The 21,138-nt window shown below is 30.1% G+C and overlaps 2 protein-coding genes across 5 annotated transcripts in view; one reads left to right on the plus strand and one right to left on the minus strand.

Annotated features, from left to right (window-relative positions):
* The window catches only part of CLIP-190 (Cytoplasmic linker protein 190), a 36,209-nt gene extending 23,200 nt beyond the window's left edge, over positions 1–13,009 (minus strand). For 2 of the 3 annotated variants that reach the window (XM_074125512.1, XM_074125510.1), the window contains exons 1-2: positions 12,839–13,009; positions 11,856–11,959 (exon numbers count right to left, since the gene is read on the minus strand). In XM_074125512.1, coding sequence (XP_073981613.1) covers positions 11,856–11,946 — 91 coding nt within the window. In that variant the 5' untranslated portion in view covers positions 11,947–11,959; positions 12,839–13,009. Of the gene's footprint in view, positions 1–8,958; positions 9,108–11,855; positions 11,960–12,838 lie in introns of those variants that run through there. The other variant, XM_074125513.1, reaches the window with a different exon arrangement.
* Positions 13,010–13,243: 234 nt separating this feature from the next.
* Positions 13,244–19,061, plus strand: pelo (pelota mRNA surveillance and ribosome rescue factor). 2 transcript variants are annotated; one of them, XM_074125547.1, is made up of 9 exons: positions 13,244–13,626; positions 13,921–14,013; positions 15,318–15,468; positions 15,609–15,722; positions 16,474–16,614; positions 16,766–16,988; positions 17,242–17,434; positions 17,693–17,799; positions 18,822–19,061. In XM_074125547.1, exons 1-9 carry the CDS (start codon positions 13,586–13,588, stop codon positions 18,917–18,919), a joined length of 1,161 nt encoding a protein of 386 aa, XP_073981648.1. In that variant the 5' UTR covers positions 13,244–13,585; the 3' UTR covers positions 18,920–19,061. The 2 variants fall into 2 exon arrangements, with proteins under 2 accessions (XP_073981648.1, XP_073981649.1); XM_074125548.1 differs by having other exon boundaries at positions 13,286–13,307.
* The last annotated feature ends 2,077 nt before the right edge of the window (positions 19,062–21,138 follow it).

A 21,138-nucleotide genomic window follows, 5' to 3' on the forward strand; every position in this document is an offset into this window, starting at 1 on the left:
TATTTTTTAAAATTTATTAGATGTCACAGACCCTTATACTGACCTGTTCATCTACAATTTGATTTACAAAAAGATTTGTTCAAGTAACCCTCCATTTAACTTAGGTTGATTGTAATAGCTATTCATCTATAATAATCAAACTATTAATCACAGGATAAAAAGAAAAACGTTATAAAAAAAATCAAAAAAATTATGAGGCTAAAAAATTCAACAACCTTTTGTAAAAAAAAATGCTTACCCAAACATACTTCAATGTTTTTTGTTAATTTTTTAAAATATAAATCGTAGGTTTAAGCTCATTTTTCGATTAAATTGATTGTGTCTTTACTTTATGTAGTAGTCAAGAGGATTTGCCCTGTAATTTAAAGAAATTTTGGGAATTTTACCTTATTAAACATGTTAATTTCTCAACTCTTATAATCAAGGCAAATAGCAAGCTAACTTTTCAAAAACTTTTTATCCAAACAACAAGTTAACCCTATTATCACAATTATATTAATAAAAGTTCATATTAATTAGAAAATTAGTATTATCTTACTAAAGGAAATTAGTAGTTTCATTTCGAGCATTCCAAAATTTAACATTACTCTAATAATTCTATTTCTTTTAATAAATAAAATTAAAGGTATCTTTTGTTAAATGCAGATATTAAAATATGTTGGTTCGTTGAAAGTACGCTAGAGAACTGAGGAATGCTAAATATTACATCACCGGTAATTCTGACTGGCGGTACATAGAATGTCACGCTAGGTTTCAGCACAAACTTTCACCCCCTCTCAATATTTAAAGGAAATCTCGGTTGAATAATGTAATCACTGGTTCAGCAATGCGCTAAGTCCTTTTGTACTTTGATTAAATTTTGATTAGACTTTACGTTCAAAAGCCGATTCAAGAGTGGAACTTCTTTCTGTTCTTCAGCGAATCAGCAACTTTAAAATTTAGAATCAAAGAACTCATCGAAACAATTTTTCAGCAATCTTTTAATTAGCATTTCTAAGAGCAATTTTTATACAGTGCAAAGAGCACCCTAATAACATTCTCTTAAATATTAAAATAGGAAGTTAGTAATCATACTTTTATATATATGTTCTTTTTAACTTTAGCATTGAGGGCTTAAAAACATGTAGTACTGTATAGGAAAACTCTTGGAAAATTTGAGTCCTTATAAGAAGTAAAGAAAAAATTAAATGATGGAAATCAACATTATTTAAAAGATTGCATGAAGCAAGTTTATGTATGAATGAGAAAAAGAAGTATGATTAATAAATAAATAAAGTATGTACAAGTAAGTTAATTGCATCACTTCTATCTTTTTCAGTGAGTGTAAATGTCTTAAACTAATAAATGCATTCCATATGATTTACTATGAACATACTGTGATAATTAAAACTGAACTTGTGGTTTACACAATGTTAATTTATACGTTCTGTGTGTTACTCAATGAACTTGAATGAATAACGCACAGTCTTTATTTGATAGAGAATTACCTTGGTGGCTTTTTTGTTAGTTATCATTAAAAGAAGCTTGGAATAAATATTAAAAGAAAAATAGAATCTTAAATAAATAAAATCTAATTGAGGGGACTCCAGAGTTACCGGGAAAGCCTCACTTTGTCATTTTATCAAGAATGGATGGTCTCCAAAAATTTCTTGTTCAGATTTCATAAGCTCCTCAAAACAAGTGTTTCCGAACGTTTGACAACCGGAATACTTACTAACAAGATAAGAAAAAAATTATATAAAATACTTCGCCACAAATATATAGTTACTATTATTTACTTACTTGTTTTTTCTCAAAATTTACAAAGAGATTATTTTGTTCAAATGATCCTATGGGAAGGGTAAACCAAATTTTTGGTAAAAATAGGTACACCGAAAGTACCACTTTACTCCATTGATTTTTTACTTTTTTAACTTTTTCTTTTTAAAACCGCTTCTTGGATTTTCTTTAAATTTTGTGTAATTATAGCTCACAAATAGTTCTATAACTTTGATAAGAAACATTTTTCTAAAATAATTCTATTAAAGGCACTTTTGGGGGATTCTGTAATAAAAGAATAATGGTCAACCTGAAATACCACTTCCTTAAATCGATTGTTTTGTTTTTTTAAATAAGTTTTCTTATAAGTTGAATCTATGGTTTATTTTAAACTTGGTATACTTTTAGCATAAAAACTTATCAATAGCTTTTCTTAGAACATGTTTTCTGGTTAACTTCCTGCAAGACACTTTTTTTGAGAGAGGTTTCTTTGGCCATACTGTTAAAGTGTAAAGTACTATTGAATAGACTTTTCATTTTTTTTTTATTTCCGCTTATACTACTAACGAGTGAGCACTGTAATTGTGCAGCTTTTGGATTTTTTAGTTTTTACCAGCAATATCCGTACCTAGGGCGCTTGAGTTCCTAAATAAAAGTAGTTTCTTTTTGGTGTTAAATTGATCTGAGAGTGCGTATATGTATTCACCATGAATTAAAAAGAAAAAGTTCAAATTTGATATTTTTGTGATTAAAGCAAATTACGTAAACCGAAAGTAATATTTTATAAAATCATTTTTTTAGAATTTTCTCAAAAACAAATACTACTTTTTATACATTTTTATATCGATCTAAAATTTTTATTAAAAACATTTTTCCCACAAAAATTCGATTAACTGCACTTCTGGAAGAGGCGGACGATTCGGTTCGGTTTTCTTCTTAAAGTCCGTTACAGTTTAATATACTTCCTTAACATCTAGTTAAAGTTAACGGGAACATAATGTAAGTTGTAGATTTCTAAATTTAACGAAAATCGACATACCAGCATTTACACGTATTCTGTGAAGCTTTATTATATAATATTGTATCACAATTCTTTTTAGAAAATCAGATTCCGCAATAGATTTTTTCATAGCACTGTTGATACTAAAAATGGAGAGGCCTTGGGCAGTATAGTTCGTATACCAATGTCATAAACAATTATGAAGACTTTTTTGCGAAAAAGTTTATAAGAATTTATCTTTATCTTATAAATCATTTAACACTATGTGTGATTACCGACAGATTTGAATGAAATCTAAAAAAAAAAAAAGAGGAACAAAATCAAATGAACAAGGTTCCACCTTCCTTCCACTCCCACACTTTCTGATACTCAAGGTAAGGGAGGAGCGATAGGAAAAAAGCTACACTTATAGTATCGCTTCCCAATTAAAGTTCAACCAATTATTGTTATCACAAAGCTTAATTGGATTCAGGTACGTAACGTTATCCTTTTTTTATGCTTTCTCAGGCATCAATAACAGTCAACTTTTAAATTACATCCTAAATGAATGTTGAAATACTTTTCAAAGAAAATGTATTCGTCTTAAAATGTATGAAATAATTTTCATAACTTTAAGTTATTTATATATGTACAGATATAGACAAAAGCCTAATTCACGTATTTTTCTTTCAAACGTGAACATTCTAATACATATTCGGTACACAAATTAAGGCACGTGACAAATATGGACAACAAACCATTTAAAAAATGGACATATCCCTTTTCCAATATACTAATTTTCAAAAACAAATCTCCTTATTGATGTACATTAATTCTACATATTTAATTTCACAGCTTAATTTGAATTTATAATTAAATACAAAAAACAAAAAAATATGAATATCGATTATCTGAGTAATAAAAACAGGCAATTTAATTTGAAAGCTTTCAACAAATTAAACTACAATTTACACAATTAAATACACCACTAAAATTTAACCGAGCAAGGAAATCTGCTAAAAAAAAACAGTAACAATAAGCATGTATATTCCATTTAACTACAATGCGAGGGCGTTTGTAACCTCCTACACATTATTCCACACTTGGACAGCGTCGGATTCGAAATTACTCAAAATTAACAGTCATAAAATTTACATTATAATACAAAGCTTAATAAAGAATTTTATTAGCTTTAGTAAAGAAATAGTTTTAAAAGTTTTATTTCGTTTCTAGGACACGGGATTCTTTCGAGTTTTTATTACAATTTTAAAATTTAAGGCATGTCAAAATTTGTTGTTAATGGCGCCCAGTGCCTTTTCTTGTCACTGTCGCTTTCCAGCCACTGTTCTTTCATTAATAGTCAAAATTGTCCATCGGAGGACAGTGAGCTGTAAGGAGCTTCTAGAAAGAAAATAAAATCTAAGGGCGGCAGGTGTATTTGAAATGGGATCACCAAGTGGGAGTCCAAAGCGCCAAAGGCTAAGGAAATCCTTTTTCTTCTTCTTCTTCTTATTATTATTTAAGGTTTGTCAACATGTCATTGGGACCGGTAGAGTCTCCTAGGAGGATAGAACATGTGGTTTTGATGGCGTTAGGATTCTAGTATATCTCGCTCTATCCACAGAGTAAATCCCTTATGTGGTTTCTAGTTATTTGCTAAAGTAAATTTGAAGAATATAACCTTTAACCATCATGAAAAAACAATGTTCTGCAGCAAAAACCGAAAGCATCAAGGAAAATTGTGAAAAAAGAAAGTGGGAGAGGTGTAGAATGAACGATTCTAACATTCTGAGTTTGGTCTCCTGCGTGGAAGAAAGACAGACTTAGACTTAGACCTTCAGCGTAGCCTTAGAAAACTATGGATCAGTCATAAAGTTATCTACTGAACTCAGGGTACCCCATTGTAAACCTCCAGCCTTTTAATATCGATAAAAAACTGTATGTACACAGTTGTTCATAAATGCAATTACATTAATTACTAAATAAATACTCGGCTTTTAAGCGATATATCTAAATTTCCAATATTTTTTAATCATTAGGGAATGGATTAGCTATGCGGTTAGCGAATTGAATTCTCACGCAGAGATCCGGTGATGGACAGTGTCATCTATAACGAGATAACTCTGTCCGGAGGCCGGCAGTGCTCTGAAAAAAAGCTCCGGGCACCAATAACCTTAGAGGCTGACGCGCCTTAAATAATTAAAAAAATAAATAAATAAAAAATGATCATTTAAATTCCATATTTTAACAGAAAGGGCAGCTCTTACTAAAAATCACAAGAATATTAATTTTTATGTTATTTCTAGAGATGAAAAACAAATTTAAAACAGAAAGCACTAAAGAGTAAAAGTAATAATTGAGCTTTTCACTGCACAAAATAATTAACTCCACTTTTTCAAAAATCTTAAATTCAAGAATCAAAACACATAGTTCAGTCGTAGCTTTTTATATTTATAAAAAATTTCCTAAATAATAAAGATTAACGACCATTAAATGACAAAAAATGTAGGACATTGAATAAAAAATAATTTATTTCAGAAGCCCTTTTGTTTATTTCCGAGCTCTAATTTAAATCGTTGCAATAATGTAACTGAAATACAGAAGCTGCCGCTATATGATAACGGTAAATTTACTTGTATTTATATTTTAAACAGAATTATAAAAAACAATATATATTATTTCATCGCATTTCTCCATTTTTTGTTTTATGGAGTTAATTAATTTGTGCGATGAACGGCTCAATTATTAGTTTTAAAATATTTAACATTAAAAAGAAACTACTATTTAACCATACATTGTAAAAACGTTATATTTTGCCAACCTAAAATGTTTAAAACAACACAAAACGCGCGTAAAGATTAAAATTTTGAAAAAAGAAGCTTGGCCTACTAAAAAAAAAATAAATACTTTTTCCTCATAAACTTCAACAACTCAGGTAAAAACAAAAAAAAAAAAAATGTAGGAAGGCAATTCAAATATTTGTGCTACTTTTATTTCTCATCTCCTTCCTTAAAAGTACACTCCAGATCTACATTTACGATCTCTACGTGTTAGTAACACACAACAACAGGAAATTACCCATATGTAAGATATTATAACCATATCTTTTAGTAACGTTATAATTTGAAAATGTTATGTCTAACACAAAAGTGTAATTTCTTAGTGAGATAGAAAATGGAAAAAAAATTGTATCCAAAACTGAAATGAATTAAGTTCTTTCTGAAATTAAATGTTTTCGCATTTAAACATATTACTTTTTTGGACTACAGGAGATGTGAAAAGTAGCCACAAAAAGTAAAATGTAATGTGAATACTCGCAAATACGTAACTTATTTTCATCAATTTATTTAATTTAACGTATTTAAATTAACTCGTCAACCCCGATTAAACAAAGATTTTCAGAAGAGTTTGCTCGTATAAACGTAAATAAATTTTAGCATTTAATGGTGAAGAATTCGAGATAATAAACAGTTTCTCATAATTTAGGTGTGTTGTATTGTAAATCATCTTTATTCATAGAGATGACTAACTCTGCTTTTAGTAAATTTGATATTGTCGTTAGTGCCGTCTTAAACTATTCCATCGTTTAATAAATGCGAAACATGAGACTCAAGGTTTTTAGTTTTTTAACAGTTTAGCAAAGATGGTTTCATTATATTATGGAACAACGGACTGGTCATCAAGATACCTACAAGTTTTTTAAGAAATCAAGCATAATTCAGAGAACCAAGCCGGATTATATAATTCGGATTCGCTTTTTATGCAGAAAAAAATGGTTACCTCAATGAAAACCTCACATATTATTAACTGTATTTAAAACAACTATGGACTTGCTCTGCAAAATATTGAAATATGGAAGCTTTCAAATAAACTCGCACCTGGCAAAACAAATTGTAATTGAGTTTCACAGATAAAAAAAGTTCTTCTTTTGTTTTGGCTTTAACCATTGGGGTAATCAACTGTAAATCTAGAATTAATTTTATGTTAACAGTAGGGCATAAAAAATTAGTTCATAAGCAGACAGGATAAAAGGCATAACAACTTTAGAGAAACAGTGAAAAAAAATTACATTGTCAATGGACAGTTGCATGAACAAATGAATCCTTTGTCTAAGTTTATTCATCACCTGTTACCACGCAAATAAAGTGAGAAATGTAGTAAGGCAATTTGTGCCACTTTTAGATGATCTTTTTGTACCGCCTGATTCCTTAAAAGTATACGCATGATCTACATTTATAACCTCAACCGGCTGCTACTAACATAAAATCCAAGAAAATTACTCCACTTTCTTAGTATATTAAAACCATCGCATATATCGGCTAAAAAGTAAGTCATGCAAAAATTGAAACTTCTTAAAGAGAAGAAACAAAATAGGCCTAAAGGTTAAATGAACTGAATTTTTTCTGAAATTAAATGTTTTGGCATTTACAAATAATAATAATAAAAACCATTGCTTAAAGGCCTAATTGACGGAGAAGAAACGAAAAGTCAATTCTGATGTGAAAACTCTTGACTTTTTATCTTTCAATTTCCGTAAATAATTAAATTTTCTTGAAAATTAGAATTTCACAAAAAAAAAAATAGACGTTAAAATTATATTGTTTTGAAAAGTGGCTAAAAAATATATTCAGAAGAGTTGCACATCCGATTAGCCGATATCTTCAAATGAGAAAAATTGGTTAATATTATTGTATTAGGGGAATAAAATTTTCTCTGGAGTCTCAGAATCTGGGTTGGTTCTAAGGAAGATACATCCTCCAACCACATCTGGTTACTTCGAACTGGTTTCTTCAAACGTTCCTTGAGACGTTTTAACCGTAACAATTACTTCCGCGCTCCCAAATGACACCACGTGACTTACACGTCCATTTCACTAGCCTCTGGTCGTCAGTCACACAACACAAGTACAAGTGCCACCGGTAAGTGGCTACCCGGATCGGGTTGTATTCCTTTGTAGAGTCTATAAAAGATGTTCAAAGGTGGTACCACACTATAGGTGAGAATGACTAATAAATAGTGATTGTAGGAGAGGAATTGGGCTCTTATTTTTTATGCAACTGCCAGTTGGAAAACATTTAAACCAGAGGAGAAATAGGCAAAAACGGTGGTGGCCAATACAAAGAAGAGGTTTCTTCTACTACTCTTTACAAGGAATCTTTTAGCTGCAGTTCCTAGAATCTAAACCAGTCTACGTTATTTATATAATATTTTATTAATATATTAAATTTTATTTTTTGGATATCGCAATGTTTATTAAAACTGATGACATGCTCAAACCAAAGTTTATACACTTAAATTTCTTGAAACTCAAAATTAAATTACACAATAGAAGAAAGAGAGGCAACACTGCTCCACCAATAAAACTAATATTATCTGAAAAATGTTTCAAACGATATAAAAGGTTACTGTCCTAATTCAAATGAAACCCTCTAGCGACTACATAAAAATGCCGTTCTCTACAGTCCGTCTTTCAGTGAACTGATAATTCTTTTAACATGGAATTTTGGCAACACATTTGATACTCGCAAAATTTATTCAACGAATAAAACCGAAAATTTATGCTGAAACGACACTTTCACTCAAAAGTAAGCTAAACTTCACCCCACCATAGAATACCGCGTATTAGAAGTTTTCTGTGATGATTTCTCCTCAATTTCAAATTTACCAATCACCATAATTAATTTTTTTGCGAATTTATGGAAGCATAAAAAGTATCTAATTCATCCAAATTATCTAATTTTAAAATTTTAAAAGTTTGCAATAATTCACTACTAGCAGAAAATAACTTTTAAAAACAGTAGAATTAAATATTTGTAGCCCCTTCCAAAGCCACCAATTTTTTTTCTTCTCCTTTTGTACTATCAAGTGTTTTTTTTTTTTTTTTTATCAAGGTTGCTTTAAAAACATTACAAGGTCAAGAAAAAAAGAATTGTCTCTTCTAATAATTACTATCAAGTTTAACAATTTATCTTCTATTTTTTTTTTTTTTTTTTTTTAATTAAACGTTACAACCACTGAGAATAAGGGAGCAGCAAAAACGCCTAATTTTAAACATATTTATCTCAAAAAACAAAACTCTAAGGGCAAAACTTGAAAAATCAAGCACTCTAGAAGCAAAAAAAAAAAAAAAAAATTAGTACTTTAATAATGTCTGCGTGAGAGAGAGAAACGAGAAATTATTTTACTTAATTACTGATTTTTTTTTTTTAATCACAGCTTACCTGTTGTCTTGTCCATACCTTGGCTAAATAAGGCAGTCACGCGCGTCTCTAATCGGGACGTTGCAAGAAGATGAATGATGTCAGATTGACTCACTAAACTAAAGCCGACCCTGCAAATCCTATACAATCTCCCCACTCCACAATGACCAATGATTACAACTCTACTAATAAGAAATCAAACGATAACCAATGGATCGGATACAATATAAGCTAAATGAGTTTTTCATTTTTTTTATATAATATTTATAAAAAAAAAGTATTTGAAAACAAGAAACCTCAATATTGTTTAATCTTAATGGATTTTAATTTTTTTTTTTTTTTAAGTAAATAATAACTTAAGAAATATAGAGTTGAAATAATAAAAAAAAAAAAAATTGAATTAAATAACAAATAAAATCTAGTAGTATTCAAGTAATATTCCGAATTGTTTATAAGACTATTTAAAATGAAGAAAGATCTTGTCTTTTTAGTCATAATTTATTTCATTTCTTTGTTTGCCAAGCTTATGACCTAGAGCAGGGGGTCGGAAACCTATTTTAAGTAGAGAGCCATTTCTCCTTAAATAATTTTAATAAATTTTACCAAGAGCCGCAAGGATGATAATGTACAAAATTCTGTAGATCATTTGTATTCACAAATTATTATTTTATGATATTCAATAACATTTAAATGTTTTATATATTATTTTTACAAGTTGCAAAGTAAATAAACAAATAAATAATAACTAAACGAATGAAAGGGCGGCAGTCTTACAATATATAATCATGTACTTTATTTTAATATTGTATAATTCTATTCAATTTGAACCTATCACATTTAAAATTATTTTTGAAGAAATATCTTTAATAAATGGAATTTTCATTCGTTTCAATAAAATTAAAATATAGAATGTATTTTGGACAGGCTGAAGAGCCACACAATTTGGATAAAAGAGCCGCTAGCGGCTCGCGAGCCGCGGGTTGCAGACCCCTGACCTAGAGCAGAGATGGCGAACCTATAACACGCCTATCAGTGCTGACTCGCGAGCTCATTTTTGGTGACACGGATCTTCAAAGATAAAAAATTTCAAAATTCAAATATTTGTCTCTCATAACGGCCACAGTTGGTTATTAATAATAATATTATTACTTACTTTAATAATTTTGGTTTTTGTATTTTAAATGGCATTAAACAAATAATTAACTTAAAAAAATTATAAATATTTCTATTTTTTTTTTTTTAGTCTTTACTTTTGTGATGTGTGACACGCCACGAAAATTATGTTTCGATTTTCCAAAATTTTGACACACTGAGCTCAAAAGGTTCGCCATCACTGACGTAGAGACTAGATTATCTTCAGAGCTAATACTAATAAACGATAACAATTTCGAAAAATGTCAAAAAACTGAAAAATTTGCTTCGGATTCAATTGTTTTCAAATTTGGAATTTACGTAATTGAATTATTATTATTATTATTATAGTGTTATACATTACTCAGAAACGGCTCTCTAGAGGGAAACTCTCACCCTCTCAAGAAATCATTTTACACTCAGAAAATATTGCAAATAAAAGTGGTACATCTTGTTCATGGTTTCTGGTGACTAATTCATTAATTCAAAAGAGAGAAAAAAAGTTCGGCAAAAATAAAAAAAATAATCACTGAAATTGGCATTATTCTTTTCTGCCATAGATCTTGACGAGTTAAAAGAAAAGCATTGTTCAGTAAAGTGGTACGTCCCTTAGCTTTTTTGTCCAAAGTTTACTGTCAGGTAACATAATAGCACCTAAACCAAATTAAGATTTTGAATTTTTGTGTATTTCCTTTTTTGAGTTATGCTGTCTGACCGACCAAACAAATATTAAGATCAATTTCTGAAATTTTCACTATTAAAATACATACTTCCTTTACGAGAAAAAAGAAGTAAAATTCACTAAGAACTAAATTAAAATTGATTTTAGTACCTTAAATTCAAAAAAGTGAATTAAGATCGACATAAAATTGACTAAAAGAAAATGTGGGTACTTTTTGCTATTCGATTTAAAAAACTAAATAATAAAATAAAAAAAGAATAAGAAGATACTGCCTAAAAACGAACAAAATCCTATCTGGAAAAAACATTTTTGACCGATCAGAAATGACTAATTTTCCAAAGAGGCGGATCAGATGGAAGTAATTCAAACTAAAAGCAGCACTAAAAATAAGTAATTAGAGAAAATGGTAACTGAAGTAGAAAAAAAGGAAAGCAATCCAGAGCATTTTCTCAACAAGTAGGCACAGTTGCCCCCAATTTTGCTGGAGATATAGTTTTAATAGCTTTACAACGTCCTGTCTCAGAAAAATATTAGTCCATCCTTATTGATATTCTTTGGTAGCAGCGCAGCAATAACAGCAATCACAAATTCGAGATCAATTACGAAGATGTGTATAGATGCAAAGAGCTATCTGATAAGTGTAGTTATACCACAGTGAACGATTTCAGTACCACAATGTGATGTTACTACAGTGTTACTCGGTTTCCGATCTCTGCTAACTGTTCAGAAATAAAAAGATTAGATAAGGGCAGCTCGGAGAAAACTCGCAATAAAATTTTAGACTGGCTAAAGGAAAAAAAATTTTCTTACCTATTAATTCGACAAAAAAAAAAAGACTGTGAAAGAGTACTCAGGAAAAATGTTTTTGACGATGCATGGGTTTTTTTCTAATAAAAATACAAATTACAATTTATAACAAGAGTATACATTCATTTTGTTAATATATTTTTTTAAGAATGGGGTTACTATTACTGTTTCATATAGGGTGTCATGTCTTATTGGTCTGCAACTTGTTCGTAAAATCGGAGTATTTGACATACATTTAACTAAAAAAAAAAAAAAAAAAAAAATATCCATTAATAGAATTTAAAAAAGTAACACTCACGTTGCGCGGGTATTGAGCTACCAGCAGAATTTAAATTCCCTCTTCCGGCCTTATCGAATCCGGATAGCTTTTCCTTCAATGCATCACCCATTGTCTACAACATTCTGAAAATAAAAAGAACAAAACTGGTTTGAACATAAAAAGAATTTTTCATACTACCATTCTTTAAATTCTAAATCACATTTCTTCAAAAACACTAAATGAGTTATTTTTAATTGAAAATGGTTAGGTCCATTTAAGAGGAATTTAAAGATACAAGATTACTAATTTGAAATTGGGTGTACTTTGGGATTATTCTGTCGACCTGCCAATGCTCGCCAAAATGCGCAAATCTATTAGCGCCACCATAATGAAAAGCAATTTCTAAAATAATCTAAACACATTAAATTTATCAAATCATCATTTAATAATAGTAATAATAAAAAGAATGTAAGTGTAATAGTACGTAATAAAAGCAAAGTAAAAACCTCCTTTTTTTTAATTGCACGTTAATTATTCTTGAATCTAACCATATACATTATCAATCATTATCAAAAGCTACCTTTTGGCGAAAATGGTCGACGGAATAATCCCAAAGTACCAAATTGAGTACTGTAAAAATACACACTTTGGAGTAGGTAAAGTTAACTTCTCACATAATCTAAATGACCTCTTTACTTCATCTCAAGTGTGCAATGAATGAATTCTAAATAAAAGTAATACTTTCAACTTTTGTTCTTTAAAGATTGTTTAGTATTGAAACTTTACTACTAACAATTGGATTAGAAAGTTGGCAGATAAACAATATCTAAATTTAAAAAACATTTAATCTTGTTTTAAAAACATATACATTTCATTCTGTTGTAAGATCTCTTGTTTAGCATTCAGAACGAAAAAACAAACTTATAATTCATTTACTGACCATAAAATCAATTAAATTTCTTTTAAGAGCATCGGTGCATATAGCTTCAAGGATTATAATAAAATTTCAAGTTCACACTCACCAATAATAGTAGACGAAACTAAATTACTGAAACTTTATACTAAGAACGAATAAACCACCACTACTAATCACACTGCAACAAAGAATCATCCTTTACTGATTAATTGCGTGATATGTTCTATTTCAGCCATTCCAACAAAACCTATTTGTCTTTAGAGAAGGTTACAATTTTACGCTGCTCCTGAATTGTCCCTATATCTGAACTGTCAACAATGTACAAGTCCAAGAAGTTACTCATATTATCCTAAATAGTATTTTAAATTTTAAGAAATGTGTTAATCAAGTAGCTTTTTAGAAGGAATAAAAGAACACAAAACATTAAATAAAAATTATAACTAATCAAATAAATATCATAAAATCGATAATACAAGTTCGATAGTCAGAATGTAAGTTTTTGGATAACAGTCCCAATCAGAAAGATATTTGTTTGATCTCAGGTTACTAACAACCTTACGTTTAGTTACCAGATGGTGAATAATTTTTTTTTTTCATTCTACTTTGAATTGTGAAACGAAATCTAATTATTTTGCCGGTCTTCAGTGTAGATTGGTCGGGAGTTAACGAAGCAGAGTCAACTGGTGCTTTTTTTCTCTATAGAGAAGTTGTGTTTTAGCCATCTCTGAGATAAGGGTTGGGTACAATGATAAATAATCTGATAAAAATGTTGAATTGTACTATAAGCAGAAATATTGACAATTTGTATTCAATTTTTCCGCTGTAATCTGTGAAAAATTTGCACACTGAGGAAATGAAACTGCTTCATAAGAATGTGGACAAGGATGGCGAAGGGTACAATTTGTATAATTTTATTAAACTTTTTTAAACACCTTTTAATGCATATGTAAATAGATTTTCTACTATAGATTTCTTGACGTAAACTACTATTTAATGTAGTAGAAATAATATTTGATCATTTTTAGATACCTCTGGTTGTTATGCATTCAAAGGATGCGTACAATGATCATTTTAATACCTTTTTTACACTCATACTTTTTAAACTCATTTTAAAGATACGTTATACGTTTATTTCAAATGTAAATTTATTTATTAAGTGCTTGATTTTTAAGCTAATTTTGGTTTCAGTTGTGTGGCTCTTTTACCTGAAGAATCGGAGGATATGTGGCACGCCTATAACTTAATTGCTAAAGGAGATTGCGTGAGAGCTTCAACCATAAGGTTCGATGTACATTTTTAATTTTATAATTTGGCACTTAAGATGATGATAAAAGATCCTAAATGCCTCTTCCCTATTTTTCAATATCAAATTAGTCATTTAGTTGCAAGCATTATTTCTAGGATTTGAGTTTAATGCTTTTGCTTTAGTGAAGGTTCTGAAGTTATTCTTGCGTATTAGATCGGTTCATGTTTGACTTTTGATCTTTTCATTTAAAGGGTCAAGCAGAAGCGTTTAATACTTTGAATTTTGCGCCATTATCAAACATGGTTCCATAGAGCAGTAATTTTAATACGCTACAATCTATGAAGTAAGTCAAAGAATTTAGCCTGCAGGGAGCGTTATCAAATCAATATCGTCAATGCTGATAAAGCATTAAAACTCTAGAAACATTCAAGATGTCCGCAGAGCTGGATTTTTCTTCTTTTTTTGGCGCTTCTACAACCAAGGTCAATAGTGCCCTAGAGCTGGATAACTTTTTTTAAAATGGTGTAAGACGCGCCAACATCTGAGTTTATTGGCGCCCGGAGCATTTTTCAGTGCACTGCCGGCCTCCGGTCATGTTCTCTCGTTACAGACAACTCCGTCCGTCACCGGGCAGTGAGCTGTAAGAAGCTCATGGGAAAAGAAAATCTAAGGGCCAGCGGCTGCATTCGTACCCGTATCCTTCTGGGAGTCCAATACGCTAAGTACCTCGCTAATTCCTTTCCTAAAGAGCTGGATAATATAATTGATTTTGTTCGTAGCACGTGTTTTCTTATTTTTGACCTATTTCGAACTTTCATCCACATTAAAGTTTAAATTGTGAAAACTTACCTTCTTCAGTGCGGTTGAACGTCGAAACCGATTTAAAAGAGAACATGCGTGCAAGATGGATAAAATTTAAGAAATATGTTTAAAAATCACATTACTTTAGAGCCTACTGAGAGCTGTTTGTTTTTCGCCCACTTTTGGATTTCGTTGATCCTGGGATTTTATTTTATATGATAAAGTTAAAAATGATAGTTTGTTTGACGTTGGCTATCCGCCTCCACAGAACCCTTTTTGGAAAATCCTACCTGAAAATGTCGGCTCAATGTTTTCACTTTTTTTTTCAAAAGTATATTGAAATATTTTAAACTGCATAAATTTAATTTAATGCTGAAGTGTAAGACATTTTTAATACTTAAGTTTAAGTCTCATTATCACCAATAAACTTCGTTTAGACTGTCTTAATTATTAGATAACTATTTTCGTTTTTTGTTTTTTAAAAATGAAAATTATTTTTAAAAAATTCAACTGTTAACTGAGTAAAATTTATGTTTAGGAAAGTTCAAAATGAATCGGCGACTGGTTCTTCAACGAGTAATCGAGTAAGAACTACATTGACTATTCGAGTAGAGAATATAGATTTTGACACACAAGCATGTGTTCTAAGATTAAAAGGAAGAAATATTGAAGAAAACCAATATGTGAAGGTGATTGCCACCTTTTGTTGTTATGTTAGTTAGAATTAAAAAAATGAATGAAAATATTTTATTTTATTTATAATTTCTAATAGAATAAATCATAATAACATCTTTTTTTTTTGTTTTGTATTTCATTTTTATTTTTTTAGATGGGTGCTTATCATACTCTAGACCTTGAAATAAATAGAAAATTTACTTTAACTAAACCCGAGTGGGATTCAGTGTCATTAGAACGTGTAGACATAGCTTGTGATCCGACGCAGGTAACTTTAAGCGTTTTTTTTCTTTTAATTGTAATCAATTTAAGAAAATTACCTTTTGTTTTATAGTCCGCCATATAAGTAAATTTATAATATGTACACTAAGTGAGGGGAAGTATTGCTATCTTGTCGAATTTACAAAATTATGTTTTCGCTAGATCTATTCTTTGAGTTCCTTGAGTCAAAAAAAAAAAAACAAAAAAAAAAAGAATTTGACCAATTGGTCTGCAATGCGTTGTTGGCATAACTCAAAAATGATAAGTTGCAGCAATTTTTTTTTTTTTTGTGGTATCGGATCCAACAATAAGTTTTGAGTATTTTCTCAGGATTGTTTATATAAGAGCACTTTTATAAGAGGTGTCGGGGAGGATTCATTGCAATAGAAAGTGTAGCTTCAACATCCATAACATGAATACGAATTATAAATAAGTAAATTAAATTCCAAGTTTCACTTTTTGAGATCTTTCTAGGTAATATTACGATTTTCCTTTATTCTTTAAATTTACTTAACATGCACATAGGTCATTTTTATTTGAATAATTTTTTTAGAATCATTTGATAATTTTTCTAGGGAAGGATGAGCGTTCTCTGTGGGTTGGCAAGGTTTTACCAACACATGATTGTAATTAAGAGTGAACCCCAAGTTTGAATAAAATATACATACAGATTAGAAATTTGGGCATTGCAGTATAACTCTGACTGTTCACTCAGTATTTTTACATTCTACACAACCCACAATATTTTTTCATTATAGAATGCGGATGTAGCTGCCGTAATAATGCAAGAAGGGTTAGCACATATTTGTTTAATAACATCCAGTATGACGCTTATTCGTGCAAAAATTGATCAAGTAATACCTAGGAAAAGAAAAGGAAATGTCAAACAACATGAAAAGGTAACATAATTACTGTTCAAATTGCTTTCTCATTTTCTCTGTCATCATCAATTATACTTTAGGATGATTTGTGTAAACAGAATAAGTTATAAAATTTCTTATATAATTCTATAATATTTATTATATAATTATAATTATAACATTTTTTTAGGGATTGAGCAGATTTTTTGAAAGTGTAATGCAAGGTATTTTGAGACATGTCAATTTTGATATAGTGAAATGTGTGCTCCTTGCCAGTCCTGGGTTTGTACGTGATCAGTTTTACGAGTACATGTTTCAGGAAGCTTTGAAAACAGATAATAAGCTTTTGATGGATAACAAATCAAAATTTTTACTTATACATTCTTCGTCTGGATTTAAACATTCTTTAAAAGGTAAGGCAAATTTAATTCTTATATCGTTGATTTTATCCTTCTTAGTAATTCCTATATGAGTGGATGAAATCAGCAACATTATTCACGACAGCAGACTTAAAATATTCGACGTTATTTTTAAATTTTAATTTTTTTCTTTCCTTAAGGAAAAACCTATAAGATTACAATACCTTTTTCTTGCAAGATATGAGAGAAAGTAATTTTATTAATGAAGACTTTTTTTCAATTAAATAATAAATGTCATAATTTTTAGAAATATTAATGGATCCTGCTGTAATGGCTAAAATGGCAGATACTAAGGCACTGGGAGAAGTTCGTGCTTTAGAAGCATTTTACACAATGCTTCAGACTGAATCTTCTAAAGCATTTTATGGCATTAATCATGTAGAAAAAGCTAATGAAGCCCAAGCTATAGAAACATTATTAATATCAGACAATTTATTTAGGTATATATTTTTAAATGAAAATAAATTTACATAAGAATTGCTATTTTAAATTGATTATTACTTCCTTAGTGCGATGTGTTTTAAGTTAAATAAATAAAAGAATTAAGCTTATACAATTACAATAATTACTACAATAACATTAAAATGATTACAGTAGAAACTTTCTAACCACTTACAATCATTACTTTTTAAAAGTAGCTGTTTTTGGCTGTTTGTTTTTGTTGGATGCAAGTATAATTTCTGTTCTTTTGTCATCAGATGCTCAGATGTTCAACAAAGGAAGAGATATGTTTCTTTGGTTGATAGTGTAAAAGAATTTGGAGGAGATGTAAAAATATTTTCGTCCTTGCATGTATCTGGAGAACGTAAGTAGACATTTTGTTGTATTGGTATTGTACATCATTGTATTGTACAGACATTTGTACACCAAACTCTAACAAATTCTGCACGTTTTTTATTTTTAAGCCTCAACCTTACTTTTATACTATTTCCTGTTTAAATTAACCCTTTAAAAAAGTCACTTAAGAAAAAATCACTTATAAAAAGTTTCTAATGATATAGAGCGTTGCCTTTTTTTCTACGCGCTCTGGTTGTCTGGTTCAAAAAATTAGAGAGGATGCACTAAGTGTCGCCTAGGAGTCCTATGTATTTAGGTACAGCGTTTTTGATGGCGGCCATCAAAGGCACAGAAAACATTCAAGTGGTGCATTAAGCGTATCCAATCACTAAAAGTAAAGTAATGCCTATTTTTTCAGGCGGGCTTTATGTCCAACTACCAATTAGGTGTTGTGGACGGAGGCGACTAGGCCTAAAGACCGGTAATCGAACCCAGTCCCACAATACATATTAGCTTCGCAGGTCACGTCTCTGACCGCTCGGCTAACGTGGCGCTCGTATCCAATCACTATTTCCGCTTTTTGAGAGCAGAAGGCATAGGTCCCATTCTACATCTAGCTGCCGTTTCCCGTCCTACATCAATTAACGAAGCAGCAAGCCGCCAGCTGAATTGAAATCCGAAAACCCTCCTTTATATCACGAGTGATTTTCATTTCAGCAGTGGAATAGTTTCTCTTGAGATAAGTGGGTTTAATTTTGGACACACCTGGACAAAAAAAAAAAAAAAAGGTACAGATTAGATCAAGTCAGCCGATTGAAAGATTTGAATAAAAAAGATCTCTGAGTCTGGTGGAAAATTATGTTTTGTTATTGAGCTATTTCCTGACAGCTGTACGATTTATCCAAACATTTCTGTACTGGTAAAGAACGTTTACACCGTTTTAGATGAAAAATATCTCTCATGGAGTAATCGAAAGAGTATTTTTTTTATATTTGATGTATAATATTTCTGCAATAAAATTGTAACTAATTTTTCGTCTTAAACTTCCAGAATTGACTCAGCTAACCGGTGTAGCTGCATTGCTGCGTTTTCCAATGCCAGATTTGGAAGATGAAGAAAACGTAAGTGACTCTGAAACAGAAATCTGATTTATTTTTGCAATTGATGTGTTGTAAATTTTAAGAATATTATGGATGTTATGAAATTATTCATTATAACAAAAATAAAATACCCAAGAATAGAATTACCACTGGAAATAGAAACAATTTAATAAAAACTTGTTACAAGATACATGAGTCTTCATGTTGACGGCTGCCTTGATAAGCTGTTAAAAATTATTGGCTTGTTTTCCTTGTGTTCGTAAACAAATAAAAAAGTTACCTCTTCTTTTAAATCTAAATCTTGAAGAGAAATCTAGAATATATATATCGCATATTAATGCTAAGTCGGAAAAGTAATGAGAAGAGAGGAAATTTTTCGTTCCCCCAGCTTCAAATTTCGGTATTGTCATTAAATAAATGTTAACGTCTGTATATTTTATTTTTTTTAAATCAAATAACAGTTAGTCACTAATTTTTTCAATTCCTTACGATTTCTCTTTGAAGAAGTTTTCTAGTTTCCTGTTGGGAAAGAAAGATCATTGTAATTTAGTCATATGTTTATATATTTATATTTAATGCCTGGCTCTTTTTTTTTCGTCATAAAGAAACAAAAAGAAAAACTTAAAAACAATACTCTGCTATGGATTAATAATGTTTTGTTTTCCTTAAAAAATAATTTTAAGATGGTGGACAAAAAAAAACCTAATCTTTAACAACTCAATAAGCATTATCTCTTTTAGTGAATTGTAAAAATATTTTGGTTTCTATTGTAAATTAACTTTAGTCTGTTGGGTTTTATCAGAAATATAATTGTTTCTATTTATTTATTTATTTACTCTATTACAATTTTTTTTTTAAAATATATAAGTGAGAATTTCTTTTTATATCTATTAAATGTAAAATAGTGTGGCGTAATGTTATCAATTTTCTTTCATCACGTTATAGAAATATTAAATTTGAAATTGAATAAAATAGAGAGTTGAATTTTCTCCTGTTAAATATCTATACCAATACAAATGTTACCAATTCTGATATCGAAGGAAACCACTAAGTATCTGTAAAATGGTATTGGATTTGGTTTTTACCCAATCCATTCTGTAATTTTTTTACCTCAACTGTTTCGTAAGTTAGGATAGTAAATTCACTCTAGGTTTCTCATTTAAAATTTGACATGATTTACTCAAAAATGTATTTGAAATAATTGTTACTCATTTCGTACCAAGGATCAAAAATCATTTGGTAGCATCGTGATACAAGGCATTTGACCAGAAAGTTGTAAGAGCATTTTATCTGATTATCCTTTTGGGCGATACACAGTGAAAACGTCTTGCCTCTGAATTGTCAGCCTCAGCTTTCTTTCCTTCAAACTTGCTCATCCAACTTGGGGGAAGAGATTATTTCTCTCTTGCAAGTCTTTTTGCACGCCATTTTTTAATCTATTTACATGTTTAAAAAATCTGGCGCTAATATCCCTTTATCTTTCCTCAGTTTACGAAATGAAACTCTTGGAACGTGAATCTGAGCAAACAAAATCGCTAAAAACTAAAAATCCATTTAACAGCACCACTTTGATGATCTGATCTGAGTGAGGAACTGGGAGGTGGAGTGAAATTGGGAAGTTTAAAAATTAATATGTTAGCTTTTGCAGATGATATAGTTATAATGGCCTAGGATCCTATTTCGTTGCAGATGATGATTAACAGGCTTGAAAAATATAAGAACCTGGAATTTATCTGTTAATTTAGCAAAATCCAAAATAATAATTTTAAAAAGAAGCGGTGGAAGGAAAGGCAAAAATGAGAAATGGAGGTTCTAGGGTAGCCAAATAGAAACTAAGTTTGGTAATAATAATACTTGTACAGTGGTAACGCCACACTTAGTACGCTTAAATGACACTGTAGAAAAGCTTAACTAAAACTCCCACAGAAGGGAATTCTGCCTTAAAAAGGATTTTTATGAAGAAAATGATTCAAATAAAATTTATAGATCTAAACTTATTCAGAGAGCGTAAGTATTCTCAAGTTTACAAGAAAAACTAAAGAAATAGGCGATTCCAGACGGCAGATTTGTGCAGGACTGTATTACCGCATTTTCTGATTACTTAATCTATACCAAATAAATTGTAATATTTAATCTCTTCGCGATTTTGAATTATACTGACCCCATACTCTCAGTTCATCAACACAATCGGAAGTAATACTGTGTCAGCAAATGTAGTGCGAGACGGTAACATAAGTGAAGTAGAAATTTTTGCACTAAACTGATTA

Source organism: Rhodnius prolixus, unplaced genomic scaffold (assembly GCF_049639745.1).
Source record: "Rhodnius prolixus isolate KJV_2025 unplaced genomic scaffold, Rpr scaffold_3, whole genome shotgun sequence".
Lineage (NCBI taxonomy): Eukaryota > Metazoa > Arthropoda > Insecta > Hemiptera > Reduviidae > Rhodnius > Rhodnius prolixus.

Coding starts and splice junctions, on each gene's coding strand:
- pelo (XM_074125547.1), top strand. CDS start 13,586: ATGAAACTGCTTCATAAGAATGTGGACAAGGATGGCGAAGG. Junction 13,627..13,920: donor GTGGACAAGGATGGCGAAGG/GTACAATTTGTA, acceptor TTTTGGTTTCAG/TTGTGTGGCTCTTTTACCTG. Junction 16,615..16,765: donor ATGTCAAACAACATGAAAAG/GTAACATAATTA, acceptor ACATTTTTTTAG/GGATTGAGCAGATTTTTTGA.